At 55.3% G+C, this 24551-nt stretch overlaps 14 protein-coding genes across 14 annotated transcripts; 5 read left to right on the forward strand and 9 right to left on the reverse strand.

Moving 5' to 3' along the window:
• Positions 1-421: 421 nt before the first annotated feature.
• Positions 422-1604, forward strand: PNO1 (pre-rRNA-processing protein pno1; the record flags this gene model as incomplete). The annotated part of the gene is made up of 7 exons (XM_071064323.1): positions 422-631; positions 694-778; positions 835-1122; positions 1181-1230; positions 1295-1319; positions 1383-1464; positions 1517-1604. The coding sequence occupies 7 exons, from the start codon at positions 422-424 to the stop codon at positions 1602-1604; spliced, it is 828 nt and encodes a 275-aa protein (XP_070920424.1).
• A 390-nt stretch (positions 1605-1994) lies between these two features.
• Positions 1995-3556, reverse strand: MFIFM68171_08905 (uncharacterized protein; the record flags this gene model as incomplete). Its single annotated transcript, XM_071064324.1, has 2 exons — positions 1995-3243; positions 3297-3556. 2 exons carry the CDS (start codon positions 3554-3556, stop codon positions 1995-1997), a joined length of 1509 nt encoding a protein of 502 aa, XP_070920425.1.
• A 712-nt stretch (positions 3557-4268) lies between these two features.
• SPS19 (peroxisomal 2 4-dienoyl-CoA reductase sps19) lies at positions 4269-5406 on the forward strand (the record flags this gene model as incomplete). The annotated part of the gene is made up of 4 exons (XM_071064325.1): positions 4269-4323; positions 4382-4575; positions 4633-4697; positions 4767-5406. 4 exons carry the CDS (start codon positions 4269-4271, stop codon positions 5404-5406), a joined length of 954 nt encoding a protein of 317 aa, XP_070920426.1.
• Positions 5407-5952: 546 nt separating this feature from the next.
• On the reverse strand, positions 5953-7967 carry MFIFM68171_08907 (uncharacterized protein; the record flags this gene model as incomplete). Its single annotated transcript, XM_071064326.1, has 5 exons — positions 5953-6023; positions 6093-6263; positions 6318-7215; positions 7275-7807; positions 7889-7967. 5 exons carry the CDS (start codon positions 7965-7967, stop codon positions 5953-5955), a joined length of 1752 nt encoding a protein of 583 aa, XP_070920427.1.
• A 1364-nt stretch (positions 7968-9331) lies between these two features.
• MFIFM68171_08908 (uncharacterized protein) lies at positions 9332-9996 on the forward strand (the record flags this gene model as incomplete). The annotated part of the gene is made up of 3 exons (XM_071064327.1): positions 9332-9412; positions 9500-9661; positions 9730-9996. 3 exons carry the CDS (start codon positions 9332-9334, stop codon positions 9994-9996), a joined length of 510 nt encoding a protein of 169 aa, XP_070920428.1.
• A 662-nt stretch (positions 9997-10658) lies between these two features.
• On the reverse strand, positions 10659-11741 carry MFIFM68171_08909 (uncharacterized protein; the record flags this gene model as incomplete). The annotated part of the gene is made up of 2 exons (XM_071064328.1): positions 10659-11568; positions 11635-11741. The coding sequence occupies 2 exons, from the start codon at positions 11739-11741 to the stop codon at positions 10659-10661; spliced, it is 1017 nt and encodes a 338-aa protein (XP_070920429.1).
• Positions 11742-12898: 1157 nt separating this feature from the next.
• On the reverse strand, positions 12899-13147 carry MFIFM68171_08910 (uncharacterized protein; the record flags this gene model as incomplete). The annotated part of the gene is made up of 2 exons (XM_071064329.1): positions 12899-13016; positions 13077-13147. The coding sequence occupies 2 exons, from the start codon at positions 13145-13147 to the stop codon at positions 12899-12901; spliced, it is 189 nt and encodes a 62-aa protein (XP_070920430.1).
• Positions 13148-13344: 197 nt separating this feature from the next.
• MFIFM68171_08911 (uncharacterized protein) lies at positions 13345-14826 on the reverse strand (the record flags this gene model as incomplete). Its single annotated transcript, XM_071064330.1, has 4 exons — positions 13345-13475; positions 13555-13975; positions 14050-14535; positions 14608-14826. 4 exons carry the CDS (start codon positions 14824-14826, stop codon positions 13345-13347), a joined length of 1257 nt encoding a protein of 418 aa, XP_070920431.1.
• A 135-nt stretch (positions 14827-14961) lies between these two features.
• On the reverse strand, positions 14962-16229 carry MFIFM68171_08912 (uncharacterized protein; the record flags this gene model as incomplete). Its single annotated transcript, XM_071064331.1, has 3 exons — positions 14962-15323; positions 15395-15965; positions 16122-16229. The coding sequence occupies 3 exons, from the start codon at positions 16227-16229 to the stop codon at positions 14962-14964; spliced, it is 1041 nt and encodes a 346-aa protein (XP_070920432.1).
• A 1014-nt stretch (positions 16230-17243) lies between these two features.
• MFIFM68171_08913 (uncharacterized protein) lies at positions 17244-17978 on the forward strand (the record flags this gene model as incomplete). Its single annotated transcript, XM_071064332.1, has 1 exon — positions 17244-17978. The coding sequence occupies one exon, from the start codon at positions 17244-17246 to the stop codon at positions 17976-17978; it is 735 nt and encodes a 244-aa protein (XP_070920433.1).
• A 1757-nt stretch (positions 17979-19735) lies between these two features.
• On the reverse strand, positions 19736-20251 carry MFIFM68171_08914 (uncharacterized protein; the record flags this gene model as incomplete). Its single annotated transcript, XM_071064333.1, has 2 exons — positions 19736-19921; positions 20144-20251. The coding sequence occupies 2 exons, from the start codon at positions 20249-20251 to the stop codon at positions 19736-19738; spliced, it is 294 nt and encodes a 97-aa protein (XP_070920434.1).
• A 58-nt stretch (positions 20252-20309) lies between these two features.
• Positions 20310-21852, reverse strand: MFIFM68171_08915 (uncharacterized protein; the record flags this gene model as incomplete). The annotated part of the gene is made up of 5 exons (XM_071064334.1): positions 20310-20977; positions 21033-21042; positions 21091-21116; positions 21173-21632; positions 21844-21852. The coding sequence occupies 5 exons, from the start codon at positions 21850-21852 to the stop codon at positions 20310-20312; spliced, it is 1173 nt and encodes a 390-aa protein (XP_070920435.1).
• A 684-nt stretch (positions 21853-22536) lies between these two features.
• Positions 22537-23453, forward strand: MFIFM68171_08916 (uncharacterized protein; the record flags this gene model as incomplete). Its single annotated transcript, XM_071064335.1, has 2 exons — positions 22537-22887; positions 22941-23453. The coding sequence occupies 2 exons, from the start codon at positions 22537-22539 to the stop codon at positions 23451-23453; spliced, it is 864 nt and encodes a 287-aa protein (XP_070920436.1).
• A 178-nt stretch (positions 23454-23631) lies between these two features.
• On the reverse strand, positions 23632-24439 carry DPM1 (dolichol-P-mannose synthesis; the record flags this gene model as incomplete). The annotated part of the gene is made up of 2 exons (XM_071064336.1): positions 23632-24250; positions 24321-24439. 2 exons carry the CDS (start codon positions 24437-24439, stop codon positions 23632-23634), a joined length of 738 nt encoding a protein of 245 aa, XP_070920437.1.
• Positions 24440-24551: the final 112 nt, after the last annotated feature.

Genomic DNA, 24551 nt, shown 5'->3' on the forward strand with positions numbered 1-24551 from the left:
GGAGCACATGGACCTCTATGAGAGCGGAGCTCAAGCCATGGCCGGAGACGGTTGTACGTCTCGGATTTCAAAGCGGGCTTGCGGCCTGTGTTTTTATCTGGAAGAGGTGTACAGTAAAAAGGTTTAGACCTTGGAACACAGGCGGCGCATAGACCTTGAAAGGCTTGTCGTGCCAATGACGCTAAGACGGCACCGACGGATTGGCAGGGATGGCTTGGACCGCCCTTGGCAAGGCCCTGTGCGATCCAATGGATAAACCTCAGATAGCGCGGTGGGCCCACGACTTTTTGAAAACCAAACCCCCACCATCAAAATCGCCGGCGAAACAGACGGTGAGAGGCGCGGTCGACAGTTACGGAACTGGGCGCTTCGATAAACCCTCGACGACCCCGGGAAATTCAAATAACACATAGCCGTCACGATGCCTGCGCCGACAGCGCTCATTCAGCCGACCCCGGCGCCCGAAGCCGTCCCTCCCCCCCCGCCCGATAATGAAGACGAACTCCTTATCGACATGCAGGACAGCACTGCGGCGGATCCGAGCGCCGTGGCGCCCCCGACAAGTACCGAAGATACAGAAATGGCCGTCGACGAGGAGGGCAGGCCGAGGTTTGCGCCAGGGAAGGATGTGGTATGTGACGTTGAGCAGAGAAAGGCGCTAGGCCTCTCGCTGACGGCCTGCTCCCCTCTCAGGACCCCGTACGGCGCGTTGAGACGAGGAAGATCCCCATCCCGCCAAACCGCATGTCGGCTTTGAAAAACAACTGGACTAAGGCAAGTCTGACTACCTCGGCTCCATAGAGCCTCTCCTGCTAACTCGAGCGTAGATGTAAGAACTACCCCCTTCCGACGTGTACGCCCACTCCGCTCAACAGGATTGGTTCTCCAGTTACCCCCCGCTCGTGGACCACTGTAAACTACAAGTCCGGATGAACGTCAAGGAGAAGCGAGTCGAGCTGCGGTCGAGCAAGTTCACCCAGAGCAACGAGGCGCTGCAGATGGGCGCCGACTTTGTATCGGCTTTCGCCATGGGCTTCGACATTGACGACGCCATTGCGCTGCTTCGCCTCGACTCGCTCTACATCCAGTCCTTTGACATCAAGGAAGTCCGTCAGACACTCGGTATGCGCTCCCACTCGTGGACCGCTGGGATGGGGGATTCGATGCTGACTTGGAGCAGGCCAGGATGCGTTAGGGCGTGCTATTGGTAGAATTGCTGGCAAGGATGGGGTATGCACCCACTCCAATGTGTGTTTTCGTATAGAGCAGTTTACTGACTCCGCTGGTTTACCAGAAAACGAAGTTTGCGATTGAGAACGGTGAGTCGGAAACCTCGGGCAACAGCCGGCATTCTAGTTGTTGAAACTAACCATTTCCTTCAGCTACAAAAACACGTATTGTACTCGCCGGTTCCAGGGTTCACATCCTGGGTGCGTTCGAAAACATTGGCATGGCGCGTGAGAGGTACGTGTGCACAACCCATTCTCTTAAGTGCCCATGTCTAATCCCGCCACAGCATCGTCTCGCTGGTCCTGGGTGCACAGCCTGGCAAGGTCTACAACAACCTAAGGATAATCGCCTCGAGGATGAAGGAGAGGTTTTGAAGTCGGGATGGGACTAGAAAAAGGGGTCATTAGGGAAGCATCTGGGGTGTCGGCGTTCAGGAGTTTAGTCACATTGCATTATTGTTTGTGCCATGAATGTTAGCACTTGGCTCACCATAGCAACGCTGGAAATGGATTTCTTGACTAGTGATTTTGCGTCAGTTCTCCTCGCTCTTCAGTGCCTCCGGCTGATGCAAGGCCGTGCTGCGCAAGTAGGAAACGGAAGACGTTTTACCCGACTCTAACAGGAGGGACACGGCATGTTGACTGATGTACTTCCTTCTACCTTTGTGAACCTACCCAGGGTATCATCGTTCCAGAACTCGCCTTCCGGGAATATACGTTGATCGTTGAAATCATCAAAACAAACACGCGCCTCTTACCGTGCGTTTACCCACCGCGCCGCTTGACATTAACCTCAAACTGGTTGATGTCATCCATATCGATGTCGGCATCCTTGACGAGCGAGTCCTCCTCCAACCTCTCGCCATCAAAGTATATGGCGACGTCCCATTCAGGACCCACCTCCCGCTGGGTGCGAAACACCTCCACAATCGTCTCGATCGTCGAATCCTCCTTAGCCGTCAACTTCAACACCTCATAATCCTTGGCCTTGAGAACCACTTTAATCCCCTTCTTCTTCTTCTTCTGCTGCACCACCACCGGCTCCCCTACCCTTCCTCTCTCCGCCCCGAGCGTCACATGCTGCCCCTCCTCATGCCCCCCCTCTTCCTCCTTCCCCTCGTCATCATCATCCAACGCTCCCAGCTTGAGCGCCCTCTCCCGGCCCCGCCAAACCAACCACTCCTGGTACGCCTCCTCGGTCCACACCTCAAGGTGGATCCCGCCGCGCGTGTAGCCCTCGCCCTCGCCGCCCTTCAGCTGGCCCTGCGCGTCGACCTGCACGCCCAGCGAGGCGATGGTGCTCTGGCTGTAGATCTTGTTGCCCTTCCAGGTGAGGAACAGGTTGCGCGCCACGTCGTCGGGGACGATGACGCCCCGGTTGCGCTGCGTGTCGACCCACACCTCGAGCATGAGCGCGACGCCCTGGTTGAGCCGGCGGCGCGCCACCACGGGCGCCGCGGCGCCGGGCAGGCGCGAGGTGAGGAAGCAGTTGACGATGGCCGACAGTTTGGACTTCTCCTGCATCTCGCGGGCTTTGGCGACCCATTCGCTGAATTCGTCTGGGGCGTTGTCCACGGGCTGCGGGATCTCTTCGATGTCGGAGTCTGCCGAGGTGGTTTTGTTGGACGGTTTGGTTCGTTCGATCTCGGCAGCCGGTGGGAGTATTTCGATGGGCGAATCATCCTCGTCACTGTCGTATTCGCGCCTGGATGGTCGGCGGCGAGGGCTCGGATGGTAGCTGTTTGATTTCCGGCGTCGGTTGGCGGACGCGGTCGGTATTGCGCCGTCGTCGTCACTGTCATCTCCTGCTGCTGCAGCAGTGAAAGAAGGCGAGCGTGTCACGGTTCTAGAACTTCTCCTTGAAGTGGGTCTCCTAGGGGTGGGCGTTCTGCTAGGTCGGATGATCTCTTTGCCCTTGCCCTTTACGTCCATGATCAGATCGTCGTCGGATTTGTCGTGCGTTCCTGACCGCCCCAGCGGGGAGAGCTCATGCGATGTGCGTCTCTGGGAATTCCTACGCCCGCAGTTAGCATCACGAGACCAGGCGGCAGTCGTTCAAGGGCGCACCTCGTTGGGCTCGCATCTAGCGACGTCTTCCTGCGTTTGCGCTCGCGGTTCTCTGGCGTTGCCGACGTTCTCCGCTCCTCTTCCTCTGCTTCCTGGATAATCGCATTGAAGACCTCTTTCGAGTGTCTGAAAAGCTCGAGATCGCTGTCATCCTCTGCCTTCGCAGACTTAGCCGCATCAAGGTCGGACTGCTGCTTCCGCGCAACGGTACGCTTGAAGGGCAGCCTCTTCTTGGGCGGGGCAGGCTGCGTATCGGCCATGTTGGGCGAGATTGGACCTGATCAATCGCGTCTACCAAATTACTTTTCCTTGGTTTGATAATCGCCGCCGGGTCGCTTTCTGCATTCATCAGCACGCGAATGGGTTAAAGTGTAGGCGCGCACCGCGAATGCGATTGGAGTAAACGCGTGGGGTGCTGTGTGTGGAGACTGGGTTGTGCTTTATTATGTTATTGTTTCCGGCGGGGCGACCAGAGACGGGAATTCGGCAGAAAGCGAGGGACAAAACAAGCTTAGACCAAGATGCGGCGGAGTTCCTGCCAATGCTTTGCTTCAAAGCATGGCACATGCGGCTGTACGTGCGTTTGATTTTGCAGTGGGTAACGAAGGCGATCTGTTGTGTCCATCTTAACGTTGACATCCCGCATCTGTCATGTGCGACTGCAACTGGCCGGGGATAACGGTTCCAGAACGGCGGGATCCCATGGCGGCCCGGTGGGGCCGGTAGAGTGGGTCCAGCCGAGGTAACCACCTCAGGAAGGACAAGTCCCTGGACTTGAGCTCCTCAAAAGCCAATGCCCATGAAGCTGTAGCGAGTGTGAATAGGAGGCTTTTTTCGGTTCACCAATTGAATTTTGATATCTAAGACCGAGTAAAGATTGGCGCCAGTCCTGATTTATCACACATCACCAGCCCATCAAAACCACCGCAACCCAGCTCGTACTTGCGGCAGCCCCTCGGAGCACATCCCACGATGTCAGTCCCAAAATCAGAGTATCTCAGCAACGCGTGGGCGGATGGCATTTTCGGTGCGTAGATCCCCAGGAAGATGGTGGACCTAGAAGCTAACAAGGATATCGCATGCAGCCAACCGCGTGCTGTTCATCACCGGGGGCGCTGGTTCGATCGGCAGCGCGCAGACCAGGGCAATGGTGCACCTCGGCGCCGACGCCTGCATCATCGGCCGCAGCGTTGAGAAAACCGAGGCGGCGGCAAAAGAGATCACCAAGGTCCGGAAGGGCGCCCGCGTCCTGGCCATCGGCGGCGTGGACGTCCGCAGCGTGAGTGCTTTTCTCTGCACTATCCCATGAGAGCAAGACTTACCGGGCATGACACAGTTCGACTCCCTCAAGGCGGCAGCGGACCGCTGCGTCAAGGAGCTAGGAGCCATCGACTATGTCGTGTAAGCTCCCCCTAGCAGCTCTCCAACCCCCTCCAACCCACTAACACCCATGCCTTCTTTTGCATCCAGCGCCGGCGCAGCAGGCAACTTCGTCACCCCCATCGCCAGCCTCTCCCCCAACGCCTTCAAGGCGGTCATCGACATTGACACGATCGGCACCTTCAACACGCTCAAAGCCACCATTCCCCACCTCATCGCCTCGGCCTCGCGCAATCCCAACCCCAACCCGTCGGGCACCACCGGCGGCCGCTTCCTCTCCGTCTCGGCCACCTTCCACTACACGGGCATGCCGCTGCAGGCGCACGTCTCGGCCGCCAAGGCCGCCATCGACTCGCTCATGGGCAGCGCGGCGCTCGAGTACGGGCCCTACGGCGTGACGGCCAACTGCGTCGCGCCGGGCGCCATCGCCGGCACCGAGGGCATGGAGCGGCTGGCGAGCAGCAAGGTGAGCGAGGCCCAGAAGACCAAAGGGGTCCCCTCGGGGCGGTGGGGCACGGTGCGGGACATTGCCGACGCGACCGTGTTTGTGTTTAGCGACGCGGGGAACTACGTCAACGGCACGAACATCGTCGTCGACGGGGCCGGCTGGAGGAGGCAGGGCGGCCTCGGCGTCGGGCTTGATCCCGGCATGCAGTATCCGGACTTTTTGATTTCCGGCGAGATTAGTAAGCATCTCAAGGATGGAAGGAGGGAGAAGGCTAAGATTTAAGTATTGCATGACATCAGGTTTGTAGTTTATTTATCCTTTGCCATCAGGGTTGGGTGGTGGTTTGTTCGAGGGGCAGTTCCGAAGCGCCAACAGATCCGTTGGTGCATGTCTTATGCAGGTGCAGGGGGCTTAATGAGCACCGCGGCCCAGTGATGGGGAAGATATAACCATGTACAAGTACATAAATCTGTTCGGTCCCGGTGGTCTGGATAGCAGGTCCTCTCTATCTGCGGTTGGTTGCACAACAGCATGCTCAAGGGAGACTTGAACTAGCATTGCCCCACTACGAACAACAATAGGGTAGAACCTGAGCCTGCTCCCGATTTAGGTAGACATCTAATTAGTCATTACTATATCCTGGAAGGGTGCAACTACATAACTACCCCTCAGGTGCTGAATATTATACATCCCATAGTCAAAAGGTATTTAAATCCGAAGTACCCCCCAACCCCCCCTTTTCCTTCTTCCCCACCAATAACCACAAATACTTTGACAATCCACCCTCGGCCGTTATCGCTTACATGACGAGGACGAGATACCCAACTACTACCTAACCTTGAAGAATGCGAGGATGTCATGCCGGTAGAAAAAGCTACGGATTCGCTTGCCAAAGAGATCTGTTGCACATAGACGCAAAATATCAGTATGCCTGATTTGTGGAAAACGGAATAGTGTCACGGGCTTACACATGGGAATGCTGAGCAAGCAAACGACCAGCTGCACAGAGGCGACAATATTGAACAGGTTCGTAATGTATCTGTTCGAAACAACCCATTCGAACGCCTTGAGAGTAAGGGCAAAGCTGAAAAGGTTCTTGAACACGATCATACACGTGAAGGCCTCTATCGACAGGTCCCCTGGTGCGCGTGTAAGCACATAGCTGAAGCGAAAGTCAAAGGACGGGAACTTACGGTAGGCATCGACGATATACAAGGAGCTTGCGACGGCACCGATAACCATACCGGCTACTTCGAGGGCGAAGAACGTCAGCGGAACCACGTAGTGATAGTCGTGATGCAGCATGCCGTCAATACTCATGCCCCATCCATACAGCCCGGCACAACCTAGGATCAGCTGGGGGATCACGAGCACGATGCGGAACTCGGGCTCATACACGCCGCGGTTCCACTTAGTCATTAACCGCGCACTCCAGTCGGCCAGCGCTCCGGCGATGACAAAGCCGAGAATCGCGCCGATGAAGGCGGACGTGTAGGCATATCCCGTTTGGACTTCGCTCCACCAGAGTGGATTGGCAATGAAGTATCGCGCCAGAATGACACCAATGAAAACGGTCCAGCCGATCAACGTGCCCTGGATGAGGCAAGCCCACACGAACGCGGGCTGCAAAAAGAGCACTAGGGGTCGCAGGAGGAGCTTCCAGAAGCTCTCGTCCGTCTTTCGTCCGTTGAAGAAGGCCAAAGACTGCCAAAATGTCGCCTTCGGCGTGGACGCTAGGTTTGTGGTTTCGTCCGCTTCGTTCGCCCGGCTGGATTCGCCGGACTGGTTGGATGCTCCGTTTGCGTCCGCGTGGCCGGCGCCCAGCTTTTTACCTTCATGGGCCGTGGCATCTCCATTCTGGACCTCATCTTCTGAAGCTCGCAGATCGAGGTTCAGTGCCGCGTCCCTGCGGTAGGCTGTCTCTGGACAGAAAAAGTAAATGGCTGGTAGGCAAGCACCACAGAAGATGGCAACCAAGTAGAAGGTCCATGGCCATCCAATCGTGCGGGTGATCTTTCCGACAAGAATGGGCGTGAAGAAAGCGCCTCCAAACACTGCGAGGTTGGTGAAGGCCATGCGGATGCCACGTTGCTATCACTCAGTCAGCCCTCCTACTTCCCCTCTCGCCCCTTAAAAAGGACGCAGCTTACATGCACGCAGTACAAATCTCCCACAGCAGCGTTGACCAGCGACTCGAACGGAGCCGTGGCGACGCCCTGAAAGACTCTCGCCCACACCATGCTCGTGTAATTCCCCGGGCCCTGAGACGCTCCTCCCCAGGCACAAGTGGCAATCAGCAGGGCGGTCCCCGCGATAAATAGATGGCGCTTGCCCCAGATGCGGCCCGACGGCACAAAGATGAATGCGGCTACGCCCACGCCAGCCAGGTAGTAGCCCGTCAACTCGGCTATTCTATCGAAGGTGGTGAGGTAGTGGAATACCAGCGTCCCCGTGTTGGCGGCGAGGATGGGACCCAATGCGGTCGCGAAGATGGCGGTCATGGAGAGGATGAAGGTGATCAGATCGCGCTTCCACAGCGGCCAGTTCAGGGGGTCATTCGGGTCATCGGACGGCTGCGGGACGAGGATGATGGGCACTGGGCCGCTGGTGTCGCACTTGAGGCCCCGCGTTCCATCGGTAGCAAATTGCGGCCTCTCGAAGTCGTCGAAATATCTGGTGGTGCCTGCGATGGCACGATGTCAGCCGAGGCTGCCCGCACGCAGGGACACGATTCGCGCTTGAAGTCTGAATAAGAAGGTCGTACCAGGAACATGGTCCATGGCCCGGTCCTCGAGGATTCCCAAGCTCGTCCTAGGCATGCGAATGCGCCATCGCCAACCCATCTTGACGTAGCGTCGCTTTCACGCGAGTCTTTTTCTGTAGAATCGGATTAATCGCGGGATCACCGGGGCGTCATGGCAGAATGCCACCTCGCGCTTCGTGGGTTGCTGTGTACTTTGCAATGGGCAGTCACCGTATTTAAACGGAAAGGAGAAAACCATCAGAGCGGCGTTGCCGAGGGTCGTCGTTTGTCGGGGCGCCGAGCTTGGCATTGCAAGCTCGCCAAAAACCAACTGAAAGCACACCCAATCGCTGCGATTGCAGCTCAGCGCCGGGCCGCACATTCATCTCAAACCATCAGCCCAGCCATCCAATCCCACTGCACAGATGAGGTGGGGAAAGGATGTGTTCCTCGCAGGAGGAGAGAGTCGCTAACGATTCGTGGGACAGATCATAACCAAACTCGGGAGTCCAAGGTCGCTGTTTCAAAGGCGCCCAGAACACGGCACCTGCCTGCCCGCCTCTCAGAGCGATGCGTAGTAGGCCGCGCAATTCCCGTCATGGGAGGGGGAGCGGGGGATTCCTTGATTTCCCCCGGAACCTAAGCTCGCCCAGGCAATCCCACGGGACCCAAATAACCCGTGTTCGTGTGTAGTCCGAAGGCTTTGCGATTAAGTTGCAAAGACGAGTTTAACTTGTTCCTTTGGATTGTGAAAATGCAGCTCCTTTCAATGATTAACTTGGCTGCGGAGCCTCTACTGCACGATGCACTCTACGCAGTAGATAGTTGAACTTGAGTTCTAGGTGGAACAAGGAGGCCAAACCAAAGGTTTCCAGCAGAGGTATAACGTAGGTGATACTTGTGACACGACAGAACGTTGTTCCGTCCGGCATGGGCTGTTTCCCCCCCGGCGCGCTGTGATACCTACCTATATAGTGCAAGAAGCCGTGTTAATCTCTCAGTTATCACGTCCCTATTAGCAAAGCATTGAGGTTTACAAACGCGACAAGGGTAAGTAAAAGTAGTCGGCAAATGCTTTGAAAATATGAAACGGACCGGTTGAAATGACCAGGAAAGTTACGTTGGCTCGGTGCAACAGCGCGATGATCAGCTACCGGATGCAGCGACGGCCTTGCGCGGCGCACCATCCATTGTCCAATGACCCAATGATTTGAAAGTGGCGTTGTCCCTGGCACCAGGAACTCGGCTTGATTGGGTTTGACCGCTAGTGTAGAACTGCGTGGGGAGCTATTGGTATTTAACGAGAGTGGGGACAGCTCTTCCTCGCTCGATCGATTCCAGCCCTTCTCTCCCTCTCTACCTCTCTCTTCCCCCATCCCACCCACGCACTCAGACCTGAAGTCAGTACCAATTGCTTTCCTCCAAGCAACCAATCGCCCTCAGAAACCAAACACCATAATCACCATGAAGCTTACTGCCACTCTCATCTCGCTTGCCCTGGCTGGCAGCGCCGTTGCTCAGCTGGACCAGCTCCCTCCATGCGCTGTAGGTGACCCCCCCCCCCCCTGTGCTTTGCAGGCCTTCCAACCTGGGTATGGAGATCAGACGCTAACTTGTCGTTTCCACGAACAGCGGGAGTGCGCTGAAGAATTCCTGACGGGCGACGTCGGCGGCTGCGGAATCGACATTCCGTGTATCTGTGGCAACGACCAGTTCCTTGGCGGCATCGCCTGCTGCTTAGCGGACGATTGCGACGCAGCAGCCCAGTCTACGGCCGTCTCGGTTGCCCTAGCCGTAAGTTTCATTCCCGATTATGACGTATGTAGACCCCCAGGTAGCGCTAACGTGACTCGCTGTGACAGCTTTGCAGCGGAGCCGGTGTGACCGGCCTGCCGACCGCCGTCTCCTGCACCAACGCTCCGGCGACAACGACCTCGGGCCCCGCTGACACCACGGCCGAGACCACTGCTCCGCCAAGTACCGGCACCGACAGCGCCACCGCTGCCACGGACGGTCCAACGGACGCCCCTACCGAGACTTCTCAGTCCACCAACTACGGCCCGAGACAGACGGCCGGCGCCGGTCTCGGCGCCATTGGCGGCATCATTGCGGCTGTTGCGCTTCTCTAAGATCCCCGCGATGCGGACGTCAGTTTACGAAGTTACGCCGGATGTCGAAATGTCTGTCGGACTCAGCTCTGGCTCATTGGTCGGTGTACCTGATGTATTGATGACCATTGACGTTGGGACGCAGCGGGCTGTTGGAAACGAGCGTTTCTCCTGCAGGATATCGGGCTCGGGATCCTAGTTCTGCGGCTCACATGTATTTTATCTAGTGCCGCCTTAGGCTTAGCAGTAATCAACTAATCTCCCTATAACCGGACATCTGATATCGTGTCACCTGCACGCCATTCTCGCAATCGGGGAAATCACGCTGGGCATGGCTTCCCGCACGGTGTCACGAGAATGTCTCCACCGATCCCCCCAGAAGATATGGCCCGCGCCAACCTTGTCTCACGGTTAGTTAATTGTATACTTGGCCGGAATTATCAGAGCTCGCGATGCCTCAGGAACGCATCGTCCTGATGCGCGCATCCCTACGCTTATCTGGAGTAACCCCCCTCCAATCTCCCGTTGACCCTCAACGGGCGCAACCACCCTGCGCAGGCTCTACCCATTGGGCCCACATACGCACTACATCTCCCATCAGGGGTATAAACCTATTAGGATTAGCTTTAAATAAATAAAAAAAAAAACCATCACCAGCTTCTTCTGGGAACGGACCCCATTCCTCAACCCCCTCTCGCCTTGACCCGCCTAATCACCACCACCCTCCCCTCCTTGGCCGCATCTCCGCCCTCCAGCTCCCAACCGACCCCGAAGCCAGCCCGCAGCTCCTCCCACCCCGCCCCGACCGCCCCCTCCAGGAACCCCAGGTCCACCGAGAGATACGCCCGGCCAAACGCCCGCAGCGTGTGGCCCCGCACCCCGCCCTCCGCAAACTCCATGATCCGCGCCCGGTGCCCGTCCACGCTCCGCTTCACCCGCCGCCAGGCCACCCAGTTGTCGTGCGCCAGCGCCTTGAGCGCGGCGTCGACCTTGGCGTCGGCGAGCCTGAACCTGTGGCGGAGCGCGTAGGCCTCCGGGAGGTCGGAGCGGCGGCAGGCGGCGTCGAGGATGAGGTAGCTCTGGCACTCGTGGAGCTCCGTGGTTGTGAGGATGTTTGCCGTAGCGGCAGCGGTACCGGTGGCGGTGGAGGTGGAGGTGGAGGTGGATGTCGGCCTTGGAGAGGCGTGGAGGGTGTGCACGAGGTAGAGCAGGGCCGGGTAGTACGTCTCGTACGACGACGCCAGGATGCCCAGGCGGATGGCGAACAGGTAGACTTGGGCGGCGAAGGCGTCGCGGCGCGCCGAGGCGACGAGGCCTTCGCGCAGCTTGCGGAGGGCGGCGAGGATGGGCGGGAGGTCTGTCGTCGCCGTCGCTGACGCTGACGTTACCGGCTTCTTCTTCTCCGGGAAAATGGAGGTGGGAGGGGCTTGGGATGTAGTTGGGGATGGGGAAGGGTTGCTGCCGTCGCCGGTTCTGGCGAGGCGGGCGAACTGCTTCTGGAGTTCGTTGCGGTCGCCGGCGTCGGTGCAGAATGCTAGGTAGCGCTCGGCTATCTTGGCATAGTAGGCTTCTTGGACTTTCGGCGAGAGGAGTCTTGGATGTGATCACAGTCAGTAACGCTAGAACGTAAGGTGTTGGGGTCTATGGCATGCGCCGCACCTCCTCTCCCCTTTAGATGGAAGCCCATATTCCGCGAGCGGGTCGGTCTCGACTGGCTTTAGGCGCGACAGGCGGCCTGACGGCGTTCTTCCGACTTTTTTCTGCATTGGAGTGGTGTTCAGGTCATATGTTTGGGGGATGATCGGGGTTTTGGAGATGTTCCCCCGCCATGGTCTGGGGAAGCTGCCCCGCCCCGGAATGCGTGTTACACGTAAAAGTCATGTTTTGCCGTCCTGGGTACTCAACCACCCTCCAGAGGTACCCAGAGCTCGGGCCACCGAGTACCTACCAAAGTCTCTTCCCAGCTCAGGAACTCCAAAGCGGCATCCCAATTCTCGGTTGCACACCATCGTCTTGGAGCCAGAATCCCAGAGCATAGCACTCAAGGAGATTTTAAATTTAAGGTGTTGTCCTATTACTTTCTCGATAGCGTGCTTCACCTTGGTCTCAAGGGTAGTAATCCCTTGGAGAATACTGTTATGAATAGCCGTAATAACCCCCCTTTTCAGCTCCCCCTTAAACCACTCTACCGCATCTTCCAACCCCCTACCAATAGCCTATCCTCCAACCTGAATACTTGCATTAAGTTTGAAACTTAAACTATTTGCAAACCCAATCTCAATCTCCCTCTACAGGTACCTCCTCTATATATCTATCTCTACCAGTATCTTAAATACAAGATTATAGTACCGCACTACGCTGTCTATAAAGAGCCTCTACCTCCCCTTAGTCAGCTCAATACCCAAGGTCGCCCGCTTACGGCCGCTATACTCCCGCAGCGAGGTCAACTTGAGCCCGCTGATACTGAATGCATCCAGCCCGCCCTTAATAATCACGCCGTTATCGGTGAACGACCTATCAAAATCTCCCAACTTGCCCAAGAATATAATTTTCCCTCGCAACTGGATCCCACGCAGGTAGTGCAGTGCTATAAACTACGCGCCTGAGGAGAGGTATAGCTTCAGGTCACTGAAGACGATGTCGCCTCTTTTTGCGCTGGGTAGCAGAAGAGTAGTAGTTTTGAACTTGGGTTCGGACCCTTCAAGGAGGATACTGGTGATACAAGCTATATCGACGACATCGAGTGTTGAGAGCTCTACTTACAGCACTGCAGCAGCTTTGGTGATATCCAGACCGACGTCGAGACAGCCGTAGTTGGTACCGACGTTAACTTGACCTTGGAGGGAGACACAGCTTGATAGAGGGAGGAATAGTTAGTATTTAGGCCAGAAAATAGTAAAGGGGAGTAAGGGTTGAACTCACTTTAGCCCAGTCTCAAGCACGTAGCATAGTCGAATCCTACTCCAATACCCAGTTTAGAGACAATCAGCTCCTTGTTAAGACCGAAGAGGTTGATCCATTTAGAGTCGGGGTCCATAAACCTATGCATAGTCAGCTACAAACAAAAGGTAAAGTGATATAAGGGCATAGACGTTGCTTACAGCTCCCCAACAGCCCCCTTCAGAGTTCTGATAACCAAGCCCTTAACGAGAATAGGGTCCGAGTTCTCCATCATGACAGTGAGAGTTACGCTAAGCTAAATCTGCGGTCCATCGGAGCCGACACCGACTGAGGCATCAAAATCGTCAAACCAGGCGAGCGCAGAGAGTTAGAGCTATTCCAAGGAAGGAAAAGGTATATTAGCGTACCTCACGACAAACCCAGTAGATAGAAAGCTACAAGGAAACGGTCATGATTGCTTACCCTAAATTATTTTAGGAGCTTAATGGCCACATCGACCTTGCCCTCTGGACTGACACTCAGGGATACCATGAGGCTGTCGATCTTCTTGCCACCGTTCAGGTGCTCCAGCTGCTGGAAGGTTAAAATGGTAGCGCAGACTTAAAAACCTGGTTGGTGTTGTATCAGCAGCTACAATACCGAGGAGAGACAAGAAACCGAAGAATACTCAGGATATACCTTTTGTGACGGAATAGCCGCATGTCTCGATCTCAGACAAGACATCCCAACTCGCATGTTCGCCGCCTCCGTTGTAAATGCCATCGGTTCCCGTCTGTCCACTCTGATGCTTGTAGGAGGGTATATTTCTGTCCCTATATGAGGCAATGACCGTGACATTATCAAGTTTCAGGTTGAGAAAGCTGTCCTCTGCAATCGATAGCCAGATCTCCCTGAGTCTGACGCGGTCCGCGCTGCCGAATACAAGCCAATCACGCTCCTTCTCGTTCTTCATTCTGATCAGGTATAAACCAGCCTTGAAGATGACGCTCTCGTACTTGACGATGCCGAGGACTGAGATGCTAGCTTTCTCTCTGCTGCCGCCGTTCCTGGTGACCAAGCTGCTCTCGGAGGTACTACTTGGGTCGGACGTCTTTTCCTTCTTCAGAGCCATGAAAACCGCAGGCCTGCCTTCTCGATGATGATGCTCGTGCCAGGAACCTTGACGTCGCTCACTCCACCGATTATGGTGATGCCATCTGTCGCAAAAGTTAAACTCGCCGAATAGCTGCTCATATCGCCGACTGTAACCTCGCCGAGCATCTCGAGTGCCTTGCGATCTCGCTTACCCCCAAGATACTTGGTACAAGAAGCCCGGATTGCTATGTTCCTGAAGGTGATGGTCTCGCCGGCGCTGTCACGTTCCTCCGACATCACTTGTCCGCCTGTGATCTGGGCGTGGAGTCTTTTGATATCGCTGAGTGTGAGATCGCCGAGATTAGCCTCGATGAAATGGTCCTCCTGGGCAAGAGGGACACTGAAATGACTTTGGAACTGGATCCAGGTCCAAGTAATGGCGTGCTTCCATCCCTTGGCGAACTGGCCGCGGACCACGAGTTGGCCGGGACCATCACCAATCTTGATAAGCCTTGCGATGTCGAGTCGCACGGATGAGTCGAAGTTGCTCTCGGAAAAAGAGGCGCTGAACATTGCCTCTGTCATCTGTGAGGACAGCGCGGTTAGTATCCCTACTAGCCATCTTCAGAGGGGTCTTAGGCATCGTGCAAAATGTACGTGGACATTCTCGTAGCCAAAGATATCCTTCCAGTCGTTGGCAACGACTGTCAAACTCCATATCCGTCCTGAACCCACTCCCGCGCCACTCGAGTCATCCTCGATATCTGTGGCGATTCTGTAGCTGAGCCCCACGGGAACACGCGCTTCGGGGATGTTTGTGATCATGGCCTCGCCAATGAAGCCGAAGCCAAAGTTCCAGGACCCTCCAGCCTTCATTGCCGTCAGCTCAATTCCTATAGTCTTGAATTCTAGGATGTTCTACGGCTTGAACCGCATATTCTTGAAGTACCCCTGCAGCACTAGCTTCTCAATCTTGGAGGGAGGCTTGGACCAGTTCCGCGATTCGGAAAGCTACGCTGTGAGGTGGATTATGGGCGTGTTTGTCGACGATCCGAAGAGGGTCTTCATCGCATCGCCAACCCACTGGAGGTTGCCCTTAAGTTCGACATCGACCTCCAGGCGGAGGCCGGGCTTGTGAAGCGAGTTGTTGGACTTGTCGGCCGAGTAGGTCAGCTCCAAGTTGGCGATCGGGAGGTTCTTGATATCGACGCTAGCGATGAAGGGGAAGAGGGACGCCAGTGGCTTCCCCTTGAAGGCGAGACTTTGCGCATTGAGGATAACTTTTTCGGTTGCGGATTGCATGTTTTGGTTGGCCCCGTTATCGATAGCATGTTTTTCGTTGAGTGTCTCCTGATGGTGCGCGCCTGCTTGGGCTGTCAGCAACGTACCTGCCTAAAAGTAATCCACATAATGTCACTAAGAGACTGCAGTAGGAAGGTCCTACCCTTGTGCTTATAAAGCTTCGCCGTGAGCCCCTTGACGTTCCAGAAATTGGCAATATCTCCTGACACGGTGTACACGTCCAAAAAAGTTGTATTGACTTGTCCAAAGGACGCAACAGCCTGCGGCAAAGTCTCAACTTTCTCAAATCCTGGTAGTGTAATATACTCTTCCGGAAACACAAGTACCGGCATTGCACCCGGATCGAGCTGGGAGGACTTGAGCTGTGCTCTCACGCCATTCGATTCGGGGACCTGGAACGGCAGCACGGGCAAGTCCCTGGACTGAACTCGGGACTTGCTGCCTTCCGATGATATATCACCTACAAGCAGGTGGATATCGCGAACAGTGATACCGCCAATGACGGCAGCTTTGTGCTCCTTGAGGTAAGTACGCAGCAATTTACTATCAGCCACTTCAGGGAGAGCTGCCGGGGTGGAGCCAGGGACGTCGGGGATAGTCGTGGGGTGGGCGTGAACGTCATTGCGGGCTGTGGCGTTTGAGTGCTGCAGGATCTTCTTGAAGTGGTCGAGTTGCGAGGAGCTATGATGGGGCTGTTCTAGTGCTGGTGTCGTCTTGGAAATTTGGGTTGTCCGGTCTGAGGGATATTCTTGGTGGCGGTTGTGAGGGGCGTGAGATCCAACTGGCGGTGGAAATCCCAGGCCCTCGTATGCCGAAAGGGTCGCTATGGCGGGTTAGTAGACGTTTTAGGACACAATGTCGGCACTGACAGTTATTGTGCCCTGCACCTCTGTTGGGAAAGGAAAGCGGGATTTGGAAATGGCAGTGAGAGAAGACATGGGTCGGCCTTCCTGGCTGTCCTTCAGAGCTGGGGACATGGTTCTTTTTTGCTGCTGCGTTTGAATGGTCCTCACGTCGCGCATGTAACTACCTAGTTACAAAGAACCAGCTTCGACAACGTACGCCCTTGGAGTGCTCGGGAAGCACCGCGAGATTGGCAGCATTCCCCAACAAGAATAATGGCAATCTGAAAGGCCCCCCTGATAGGGTCGCCATGCGAGTAAACTTGAAGTATTGGGCATCGAGTTTGCAGACTCTGGTTGGGCATGGTACCCGACTCGCTACTATTGGATTGGAATAAGTCGGTTAGCATGAAAGAAGCCAACCACAATGCAGCCGCGTTTTCCGCCGCCCTCCCAGCGTTTCATTCATGTTGTCGTGTTGCAACAAAGACCCGGACTTTCCATCCCACACCAGAGTCTCCTTCCCCGAGGAACTGCAGCGAGAATTACATGATGTTACGAAACGTTAACCAATAACTGACAGAATCAAGGGCGGTCACAGTGAAACCGGGCCATCATCTTGCCCGCCATCGCCAGACGGGGCCCGAGAGCAACTAGAAATCCAGTGTCCAGATGATGCCGGGGTTGAGAACTGCGTGTCAAGTAACAGAATCAGCTTTGTTGCAGAACCAGAGCCCGTGAAGAGACTCGACGTTGGGCATCCGAGCATTGAGGGGTGAGGGGTCTGGTGTGACACAAACCTCTCTTCGCACCCAGTCAAAGACGGTTATCGCGAACCTGAAGGTCTAGACAAAAAATGGTCATGCCCGTTGTTTCCTATCCATTCGTTGGTGAAACTCCACAATTCTGCACTCCCGGGGTCTTGGGTCTTTGTCCTGCTGGAGAGTTACAACTTTATCAATGTCTGCGGATTTCTTTCCATGCCAACGCGATGGGACTGAAATATTCCAGTTCATCAACTCCATCCCAAAGTCAAAGGTCGACTGACAGAGAGGCAAGCTCAACACACCCTGCCCACTCAACACCACAGAGTTTCCAAACCAACCATACTTCATCCTTTTTCTTGAACCCCTTGAACCAACCTCAGCCATGGATCTCACCTACGAAGCTCAAAAAAACTTAGCCAAGGAGCTTGCCTACCACCTGAGCTGGGAATTCTGGATGACCGACCACGCCATCGCCGCCCAGGCCGCGCTCACAAAGATCTATCAGAAGGGAGTAATTCCCGACGAGCCAACAGCAGCAACCGGTTCCAAGATCGGGACCGAGCTCCGATCATGGTGGAAGAAGTACTTCAAAGAGCGGAGCATGGACACTGTGGCAGTCGGCATCTCGCTAAAAGGCAAGCACATTGTCATCGCCGCCAACATCAAGAAGCGCACAGAGCAGGGGATCCGGAAGCCCGCTAAGGGTACCTTCGACAAGAACGAGTTCGGCCTGCACGACGGGCGTCACGATGAGGCCATCCGTAGGGCGTTTGCGACGTTTCCGCACACGCGCGGGTGCATCATCAGCGTACTCATGCCCAAGGATCAGCCGCAGAGCAAGGAGCAAAATGCGCACTTGCATGCCGAGATGCAGATTGTCAACTTCATGCGAAAGAGTGGTCTAAAGATTGGCGTCGTTGGCATCTCCAAGGTAGCCTGCGCGGACTGCGAGGGGATTCTCAAAAGCTGTGGCATCGATCATGTGTACAACGAAAACGGGCATTTGACCTTTCCTGAGGGACCTACAAAAGGCCAATCGTTTGAGAACTGGGGTGATCCGTTTTCGCAGAATTTCGGCACAATCGAACGGCGTCAGATCGAACATGTCACGGTTTGAAGCTCCTCTTCGTTGAGTGAACCGACCAGATTGTTCTCCGTCTCACCTGTCGACTGAGAAGGATGCAAGGTGGGCAGGTACTGGTTCTACGCCCCAGGATCGAGAAATAAACGTTGGCTGGAGGAGACTTTGGTGATGGTGGTGTGGCAATGCCCAACACTTTCGACAGAGAATAAAGACTGAACTTGACGAGACAAAGAAAGAGAAACTCGCCTCTGAGGCGTCGTCCATGTGTTGCCGTCGAACTATCTTGACATAACCTTCCACCATTCAAGATTAACATCCAACCCAAAATCCAGGTCGCTCCTTCGCCATAACCCCACGCTCCCCACGCTACCCAAACATCCATACCTTAAACCCCCTCCCTTTACACCCCCTCAACCTCAAACCTAACCAACAACCACCCCTTCTGATGCCCCTTCAAATCCAACATCGGCACTAACAACCAACACCCAATCACAACATACAACAACCTTACAGCCACAACCGCCAGAATAGGGTTACTAGAGTAGCTATCGTCGCTCTTGATCATCATCCTCACAAACTCCAACTCCGTCTCACCAAAGCTCCACTCCAGCATCTCATTCCAGAGCATATCACCTCCCGCCCCCTTCAGCGCCTTCGGCCGAGGAGGTGAGGAGAGCTTCTGGAGGAGACATTGGGGAGTTAACTAACCAAGATCGCTGGCGCAGGCTTCCTAAATGCCGCTCTGTCTCTTCCGCACACTTCGTGGCCGCCTCTATCTCTCGTCCTGCTTGTTCGGAAGTTGGCTCGACAATATTTGCTTGCTCAGAACTTCCGAAGATAGGCCCGGAAGTGGGCGGTTGATCAGGCCTTAGGTTCGAATGCCATAGCTGAGGGTCGGTAGTAGTATCGTTGGTAGTCTCCGCGAAATGTTCTCCAATTACGTCTAGTTATAAGGTTAGCTGCTAGGAAATCGATTCAATTGGGGTACTCCTTACAGTTCCGGGCAGGCCAAAGACCGTATCCAAGTCTCAAACTACGCTCCTTTGGGAAAGAAACCTTGCAATAACATTCAGCATAGTCATCCCCACTCTGTCCCCGATGCCGATTCGACACCTGCTTGGCATATACGCTGGGAGACTGCCGCATTCAATGTCTGCGGAGACCCTTCAAGCCATAACTCTTGCCGACGGCTGGTGTGAACTTGGTTGGGAAAGCCGGAACTAAGAGGGGCTGAAGCCGTGGTGGATTCTGTCGATCCAATCATAGGAACCTGCTGCGCATCGAAATCCAACTCATTGCGACCATTCTTCCTGCGTTTCTTTCGTGGCCTTTGCCCAGACGTGTCAAAGGTTACCTCGATATGTTTTCAGGAGACCGCTGCTCTAATGGCATTGATGATCTGTGCCACTGTGATTCACGAATGCCGACACTGTCAAATTGGCATGCCTGGTGTCTGCATCCGTCGCATGCTCATGTAGCGTAGGTTGGGCATCTGCTCCTCATCGCCATCTTGGGCTTGGCGCGTTGGCGGGAGAGAGCTCGCCGCTCTCCTTGTCCGTTAGGCATCTCAAGCTCAGCTAGACGCTTGATCTTTGCCTTATTATATTGCGGATGATGCTGGCGAACTTGACGAGATCCTCGAAGACGGGGGGCCTGCGAGTTCGGCAGCGGCTCCAAAATACGGACGGATGATGAAATAAGAGCCCTCAGACTCTGTGGATGGTGGAGTGATGTAGTCAACGGAGTAACTGTGATGCCGCCAGGGGCTTGTTCGGACGACAACACCCATGTCACGCGGGAATGAAGTCGAGGTCTATCTTGCATGCGACTTCCGGCCAGCCCCAGACGGCCAACCACTCTCCAACGCTCATAAGCTGCCAGACCTCCTCGAGAACACTCATAAACTTGTCCGCATTGCGCATACCAGTATATCCTTTGAGGGTCTTGATAGCGATGCGAACCGCATCTTGGTGTGCCTAGGTGACGCTGGCAGTCCCAATAATGAAGCACGGCAGGAGAAGCAGCCGTTAGCTGGGGTCAATGGGCCTGAGAGTATTTAGTAATACCAAGGAGCATTCAACGGCTTCAAGGAGTCTCTCGGCTTGAGGGCAAGGCATTATAGCCGCGGTTGTCTGAGATAGCGGGTTCACAGTCCGAAGTAGGTGGATATAGACCATCTGTTTGTAGACGTACCCTACCGACTCGCAGCAGTCCCCCGGAGGCCAGTGGGGCACCCAGTCTCTGATGGTGATGTCAATATCAACCGCGTTCTGCAGACAGACGACAAGATCAGTAGGGGCCAGCATATTCCTCTGCATCACGATCCGGATTGCGCTGGTCCGGGAAAGGCAGTCCAGCAAGCCGTCAGCAACGCCGAGCAGTCGTGGCTGGTGGATTTGCGGATGTATATATGTCCCGTCCCGATACCGTTTGGCAATCAGGTTCAAGGGCAGAGTGGATTAACTTATTGGCATATATATAATACTCGAAGAATTCGGAGATGAACGAAAAGAAGGCAGGGTCGTTGGGAGTAAACGTGGTAATAAGCTTCCGGTATGCCACTAAATGGTTGCGGTAGTCGCCCAAGGGGCTCCCCTCTGCCTGCGCCTCGAGGAGGAAGCAAAGTATCTGTCCGTAGCGGGCAGATATACGCACGTCGTTATCCTCTACGGTAGGTTCTTCACAGTCGGCACAGAACTTCTGTCTCGCCTCATCATAGTAGTAGATAGAGCATTCACGTAGCACCTCGAGCGTTGTGCCGGGATTGTCCCTCAGTATATTGATGCCATACGGAGTGTCGAAATCAATGTACTTGCTGGCGAGCGAGAGGATAGAATGCATGAGGCCATAGTACTTCACAGCGATCGGGACCATCATATTTTTAAAGGCGTTTTTATGGTCTCCATCAACTGTCAGCACGGTACTGAGGTACTCATTGTAGTGCTTCCAGAATATCCTACCCTCCAGGATCTCCAGGCCGTAGAAGATGGCTTGCAAAGGGGTCAGCGGCAAAGTATAGAACTTCATACGCTCTGTTCTGCAATTAGAGAGATAGAGACGAATTATAGACAGGCAGCTTGCTATTACCTTCGGTCCTCTCTTTGCCACTCTTCCAAATCTACTTCTCCGGGTATCCCTCGCACACCACCGCATTTTTCTCGCAGTTCATGCCTATAGAAGGATTAGCAGGCTTGCTTCTTACAACTGCGTTGGCAGCTGAGGCTCACATCGCGGTTTGGCCTCGTCGCACTTCTTCTTACGTCTCCAGCTTATAAGGCATCCGGTCTTGGACCGTCCCTTGGGGATCTTCTTGGCGGCAGCAACGGTCGGCGTAACAGGGTGCTTCTTCGGTCTACCACAGGGCCTCTTGACTCTCGGCGGGTCGGCGGCCGAGTTATAGACAGCCCTGAGGATCGGCGTAAGGGGAGCCTCCTTGAGGTCGTCCATACAGAAGTCATCGTCGTCAAGGGGCTCCGGCTTGAGAGCCATTGGGGCGTCGTCTGAGTCCCAGGCGATATCGTACTGGCCGTCATAGCCCCCGTGGTCTTGGATAAGCTGGCCGGCGCCTACGAATGCCATTTTCCAGGCCTCCGTGGAGGTCAAGTGAGCCGTCGTCCGACTGGGAGGTGGATCTGAGGCCGAGGAGACGCTGGAGGAGCCATTGGCATTGGCAGGCGCGCCCTCTCTCTATAGCGCTTATAGCTTGAGATCCTTTCAAATGTATTCTCCGTTCAGCAAAGTTTATCGTAGAAGAGTTGCCAACCTGCACCCTTTGTAGTCTGAGCAAAGGCCGAAACTCGGTCGAAACAGAACGGCGGCCGTCAGTGCTCGCATCTTTAGAGCTACCGCTACTGTATTTATTGATGGTTTTAAGTTCTATTGTTAGTACAAAGGCTACCTCTATCATCTGTCTTCAACTCTCTAATTTTACAAATCGTACGTTAAAGTTAGGTATAATACCCTCCCCTAACTCTAATCTCTAACCTCGATCACGAATCCTTAACCTTAACCATGATCCTAATTGACGCAAGTGACAAACGTTGTCCCTAGTGCCCACTGAAAATTTGTATTCTTTCTTCTTCTTTCTTCTCCTTCAGGAGCAGTGAAGACAGTGGGAATGGATGGGCTCAGTAACAGTGGCCTGGGCCAAGAGTTGTGTTGGTCTAGGCCAGGCACGGCCACGCGCCTCCGAATAGCAGTGATCTACGGAATTGGATAACATCCACCGATAGCATCCGCCGTCTTGACTGTCTGGGGTGTTGCCGAAGTGGGGCGCCTGGCTTAGATCTTACCCCAGATTTCCTCGGCGTTCTGGGGTGCTTGGCACACTCTGGCTTAGCCAAATGCAGATTTATTATAAGAACAGGCCGATGTGAAAAGAAATCTGAGGTGTTGGACGTTGGAGGATGAATTGCCAGGACAGGGCGTGGCTTGGCTGACGCCCATCGGGATCTGGGGTTGTGCCTCGGTATCGCTGGGTGGTGTCCGTCTCCACCTCCTCGGAGTTCTCATCCTATACCTGTGGGAGACGATCAGCTTCTCTCGCTTCATCGCCCCGTTCGCCCTTCATATCAATAACCTGCATACGACCATGGCAGAAAGAATCAGACAAATCGCCCGCCAGCTCAACTATCCAAAGGGGCTTCTCACGGGTCAGGTTGCCATCATCACTGGCTCCGGCCAGGGTATCGGCGCCGAGTGCGCGAGACTGTTTGCAAATGAAGGCGCAAAGGTGATCGTGTCGGACATTGACGCAGCCAAGGCCGAGGACGTAGCAAGAAAGATCAGAGCCAGCGGCGGCGAGGCGCTTGCTGTGGCCGGAGACTTGCTCAAGGATGAGTGCATCAAGGAGCTCGTGAAGAAGGCAGCCGAGTTTGGCCACGGCAAGATACACATCATTGTCAACAATGCCGGCTTTACTTGGGACGCTGTTATTCACAAGGCAAGTCATCCGTGTAGAATACGGCGAGGAACCACGTCCTGACAGCCCGACAGATGACCGACAAACAATGGGACACCATCCTCGCCCTCCATGGAACCGTGCCCTTCAAGCTCGTCCGCGAGGCAGCCCCCTACTTCCGCGTCAAGGACGGCGAACCACGGAACATTGTTAATATCTCGTCCACCTCGGGCATCCACGGCAACGCCGGCCAGCTCAACTACGCCATGGCCAAGGCGGGCGTCGTGGGCTTGAGCAAGACGATAGCTAAGGAATGGGGCCCGGCGTTTGGCGTCAGGGCGAACACGATCGCGTTTGGCCACATCGAGACGCGGCTGACGGCAGCCAAGGAGGCGGGCGCATTCGTCGAGGTCGACGGGCAAAAAGTGACACTTGGGATTCCGGAGAAGCAGAAGAAATCGGCTGGGCCGGTACCGTTCGGGGATATCCCACTGAGAAGGCCCGGTTCCGCCACCGAGGCTGCCAGCGCCGTTCTGGCCATCACATCGCCGCTGAGCTCGTACATCTCTGGCCAGACAATCAGTGTGACAGGCGGGAGGAACATGTAAGATAGAATGGGTTGAAACCCAATATGGCTCCTCATCTAAAATGGACCGAGCAACAACCATACAACGCCATGCAAGCCTAGATCCCTCCAACCTCTGGCTCCTACAATAGGGGGTGTTTTTTCCCCGCCCCCTTTGGTATATGTAAAGTATTATGATTACCTAACCCCGTCCCCTTTCTTCATGTCGACCACCACAGCTGCAGCACACCCTTCGCATACTCGACAATCTCCTCCCCACCAAGCTTGCTGTCGCCGTACACCCTGTCGACAAACGAGATGGGCACCTCGGCAATCGACAGGCCCTTGGCCTTGGCCGTCACGGCAAGCGCCATCTGCATGGTGAAGCCGCGCGCGTCGGTGCTCTCAAACAGCTTCTCGAGCACGCTGCGCTTGTACAGCCTGAAGCTGCCCGTCAGGTCGCTCACGCCGGGGCGGAGGACCGTGTCGGCAAAGATGTTGGCGCCCTTGCTCGTCAGCTTGCGCTTCAGGTCCCAGCCGTAGACGCCGCCGTCGCCGGCGTAGCGCGTGCCCGTGACGATGTCGTAGTCGTCCGACTTTTGCTTGGCGATCATCTGCGGGATGAACTTGGGGTGGTGGCTGAAGTCGGCGTCCATGATGATGATGTAGTTGCCCTTTGCGAACTTGAGGCCGTGCACGTAGGCCGTGCCGAGGCCCAGCTTGCCCGTCCGCGTCTGCAGCTGCACGTGCGGCGAGTAGACCTTGACGAGCTGCTTCGCGACATCCTGGGTTCCGTCGGGCGAGCCGTCGTCGACAATGACCAGTTCCCAGTCGAGGTTGCTGTTGGGTTGGAGAAGGGGGCGCGCGTCAGTCTACTGCTGACAGAACAGGGGGGGGTTACAGTACGCACTGTTCGGTAAAGGTGCGATTGAGCAGCCAAGTAATGATGGGCAGGTTCTGGCGCTCGTTGAACGTGGGTAGGATCACCGAGTAGGTGTCCTTTCCGGCTGACGGCTTCGCTGGCGCCATGGTGTATATCTCTGTCGATCAATGGAAGGGGGGAATGCGTCGAGGAAGACGAGCAGAGCGCAGGATGGCCAGACTGGCCGGACGCGCCTCGGCGGTTGCACTTGCAGGGGTA

This window comes from Madurella fahalii (assembly GCF_045866475.1).
Source record: "Madurella fahalii IFM 68171 DNA, scaffold_5, whole genome shotgun sequence".
Taxonomy (NCBI): Eukaryota; Fungi; Ascomycota; class Sordariomycetes; order Sordariales; genus Madurella; species Madurella fahalii.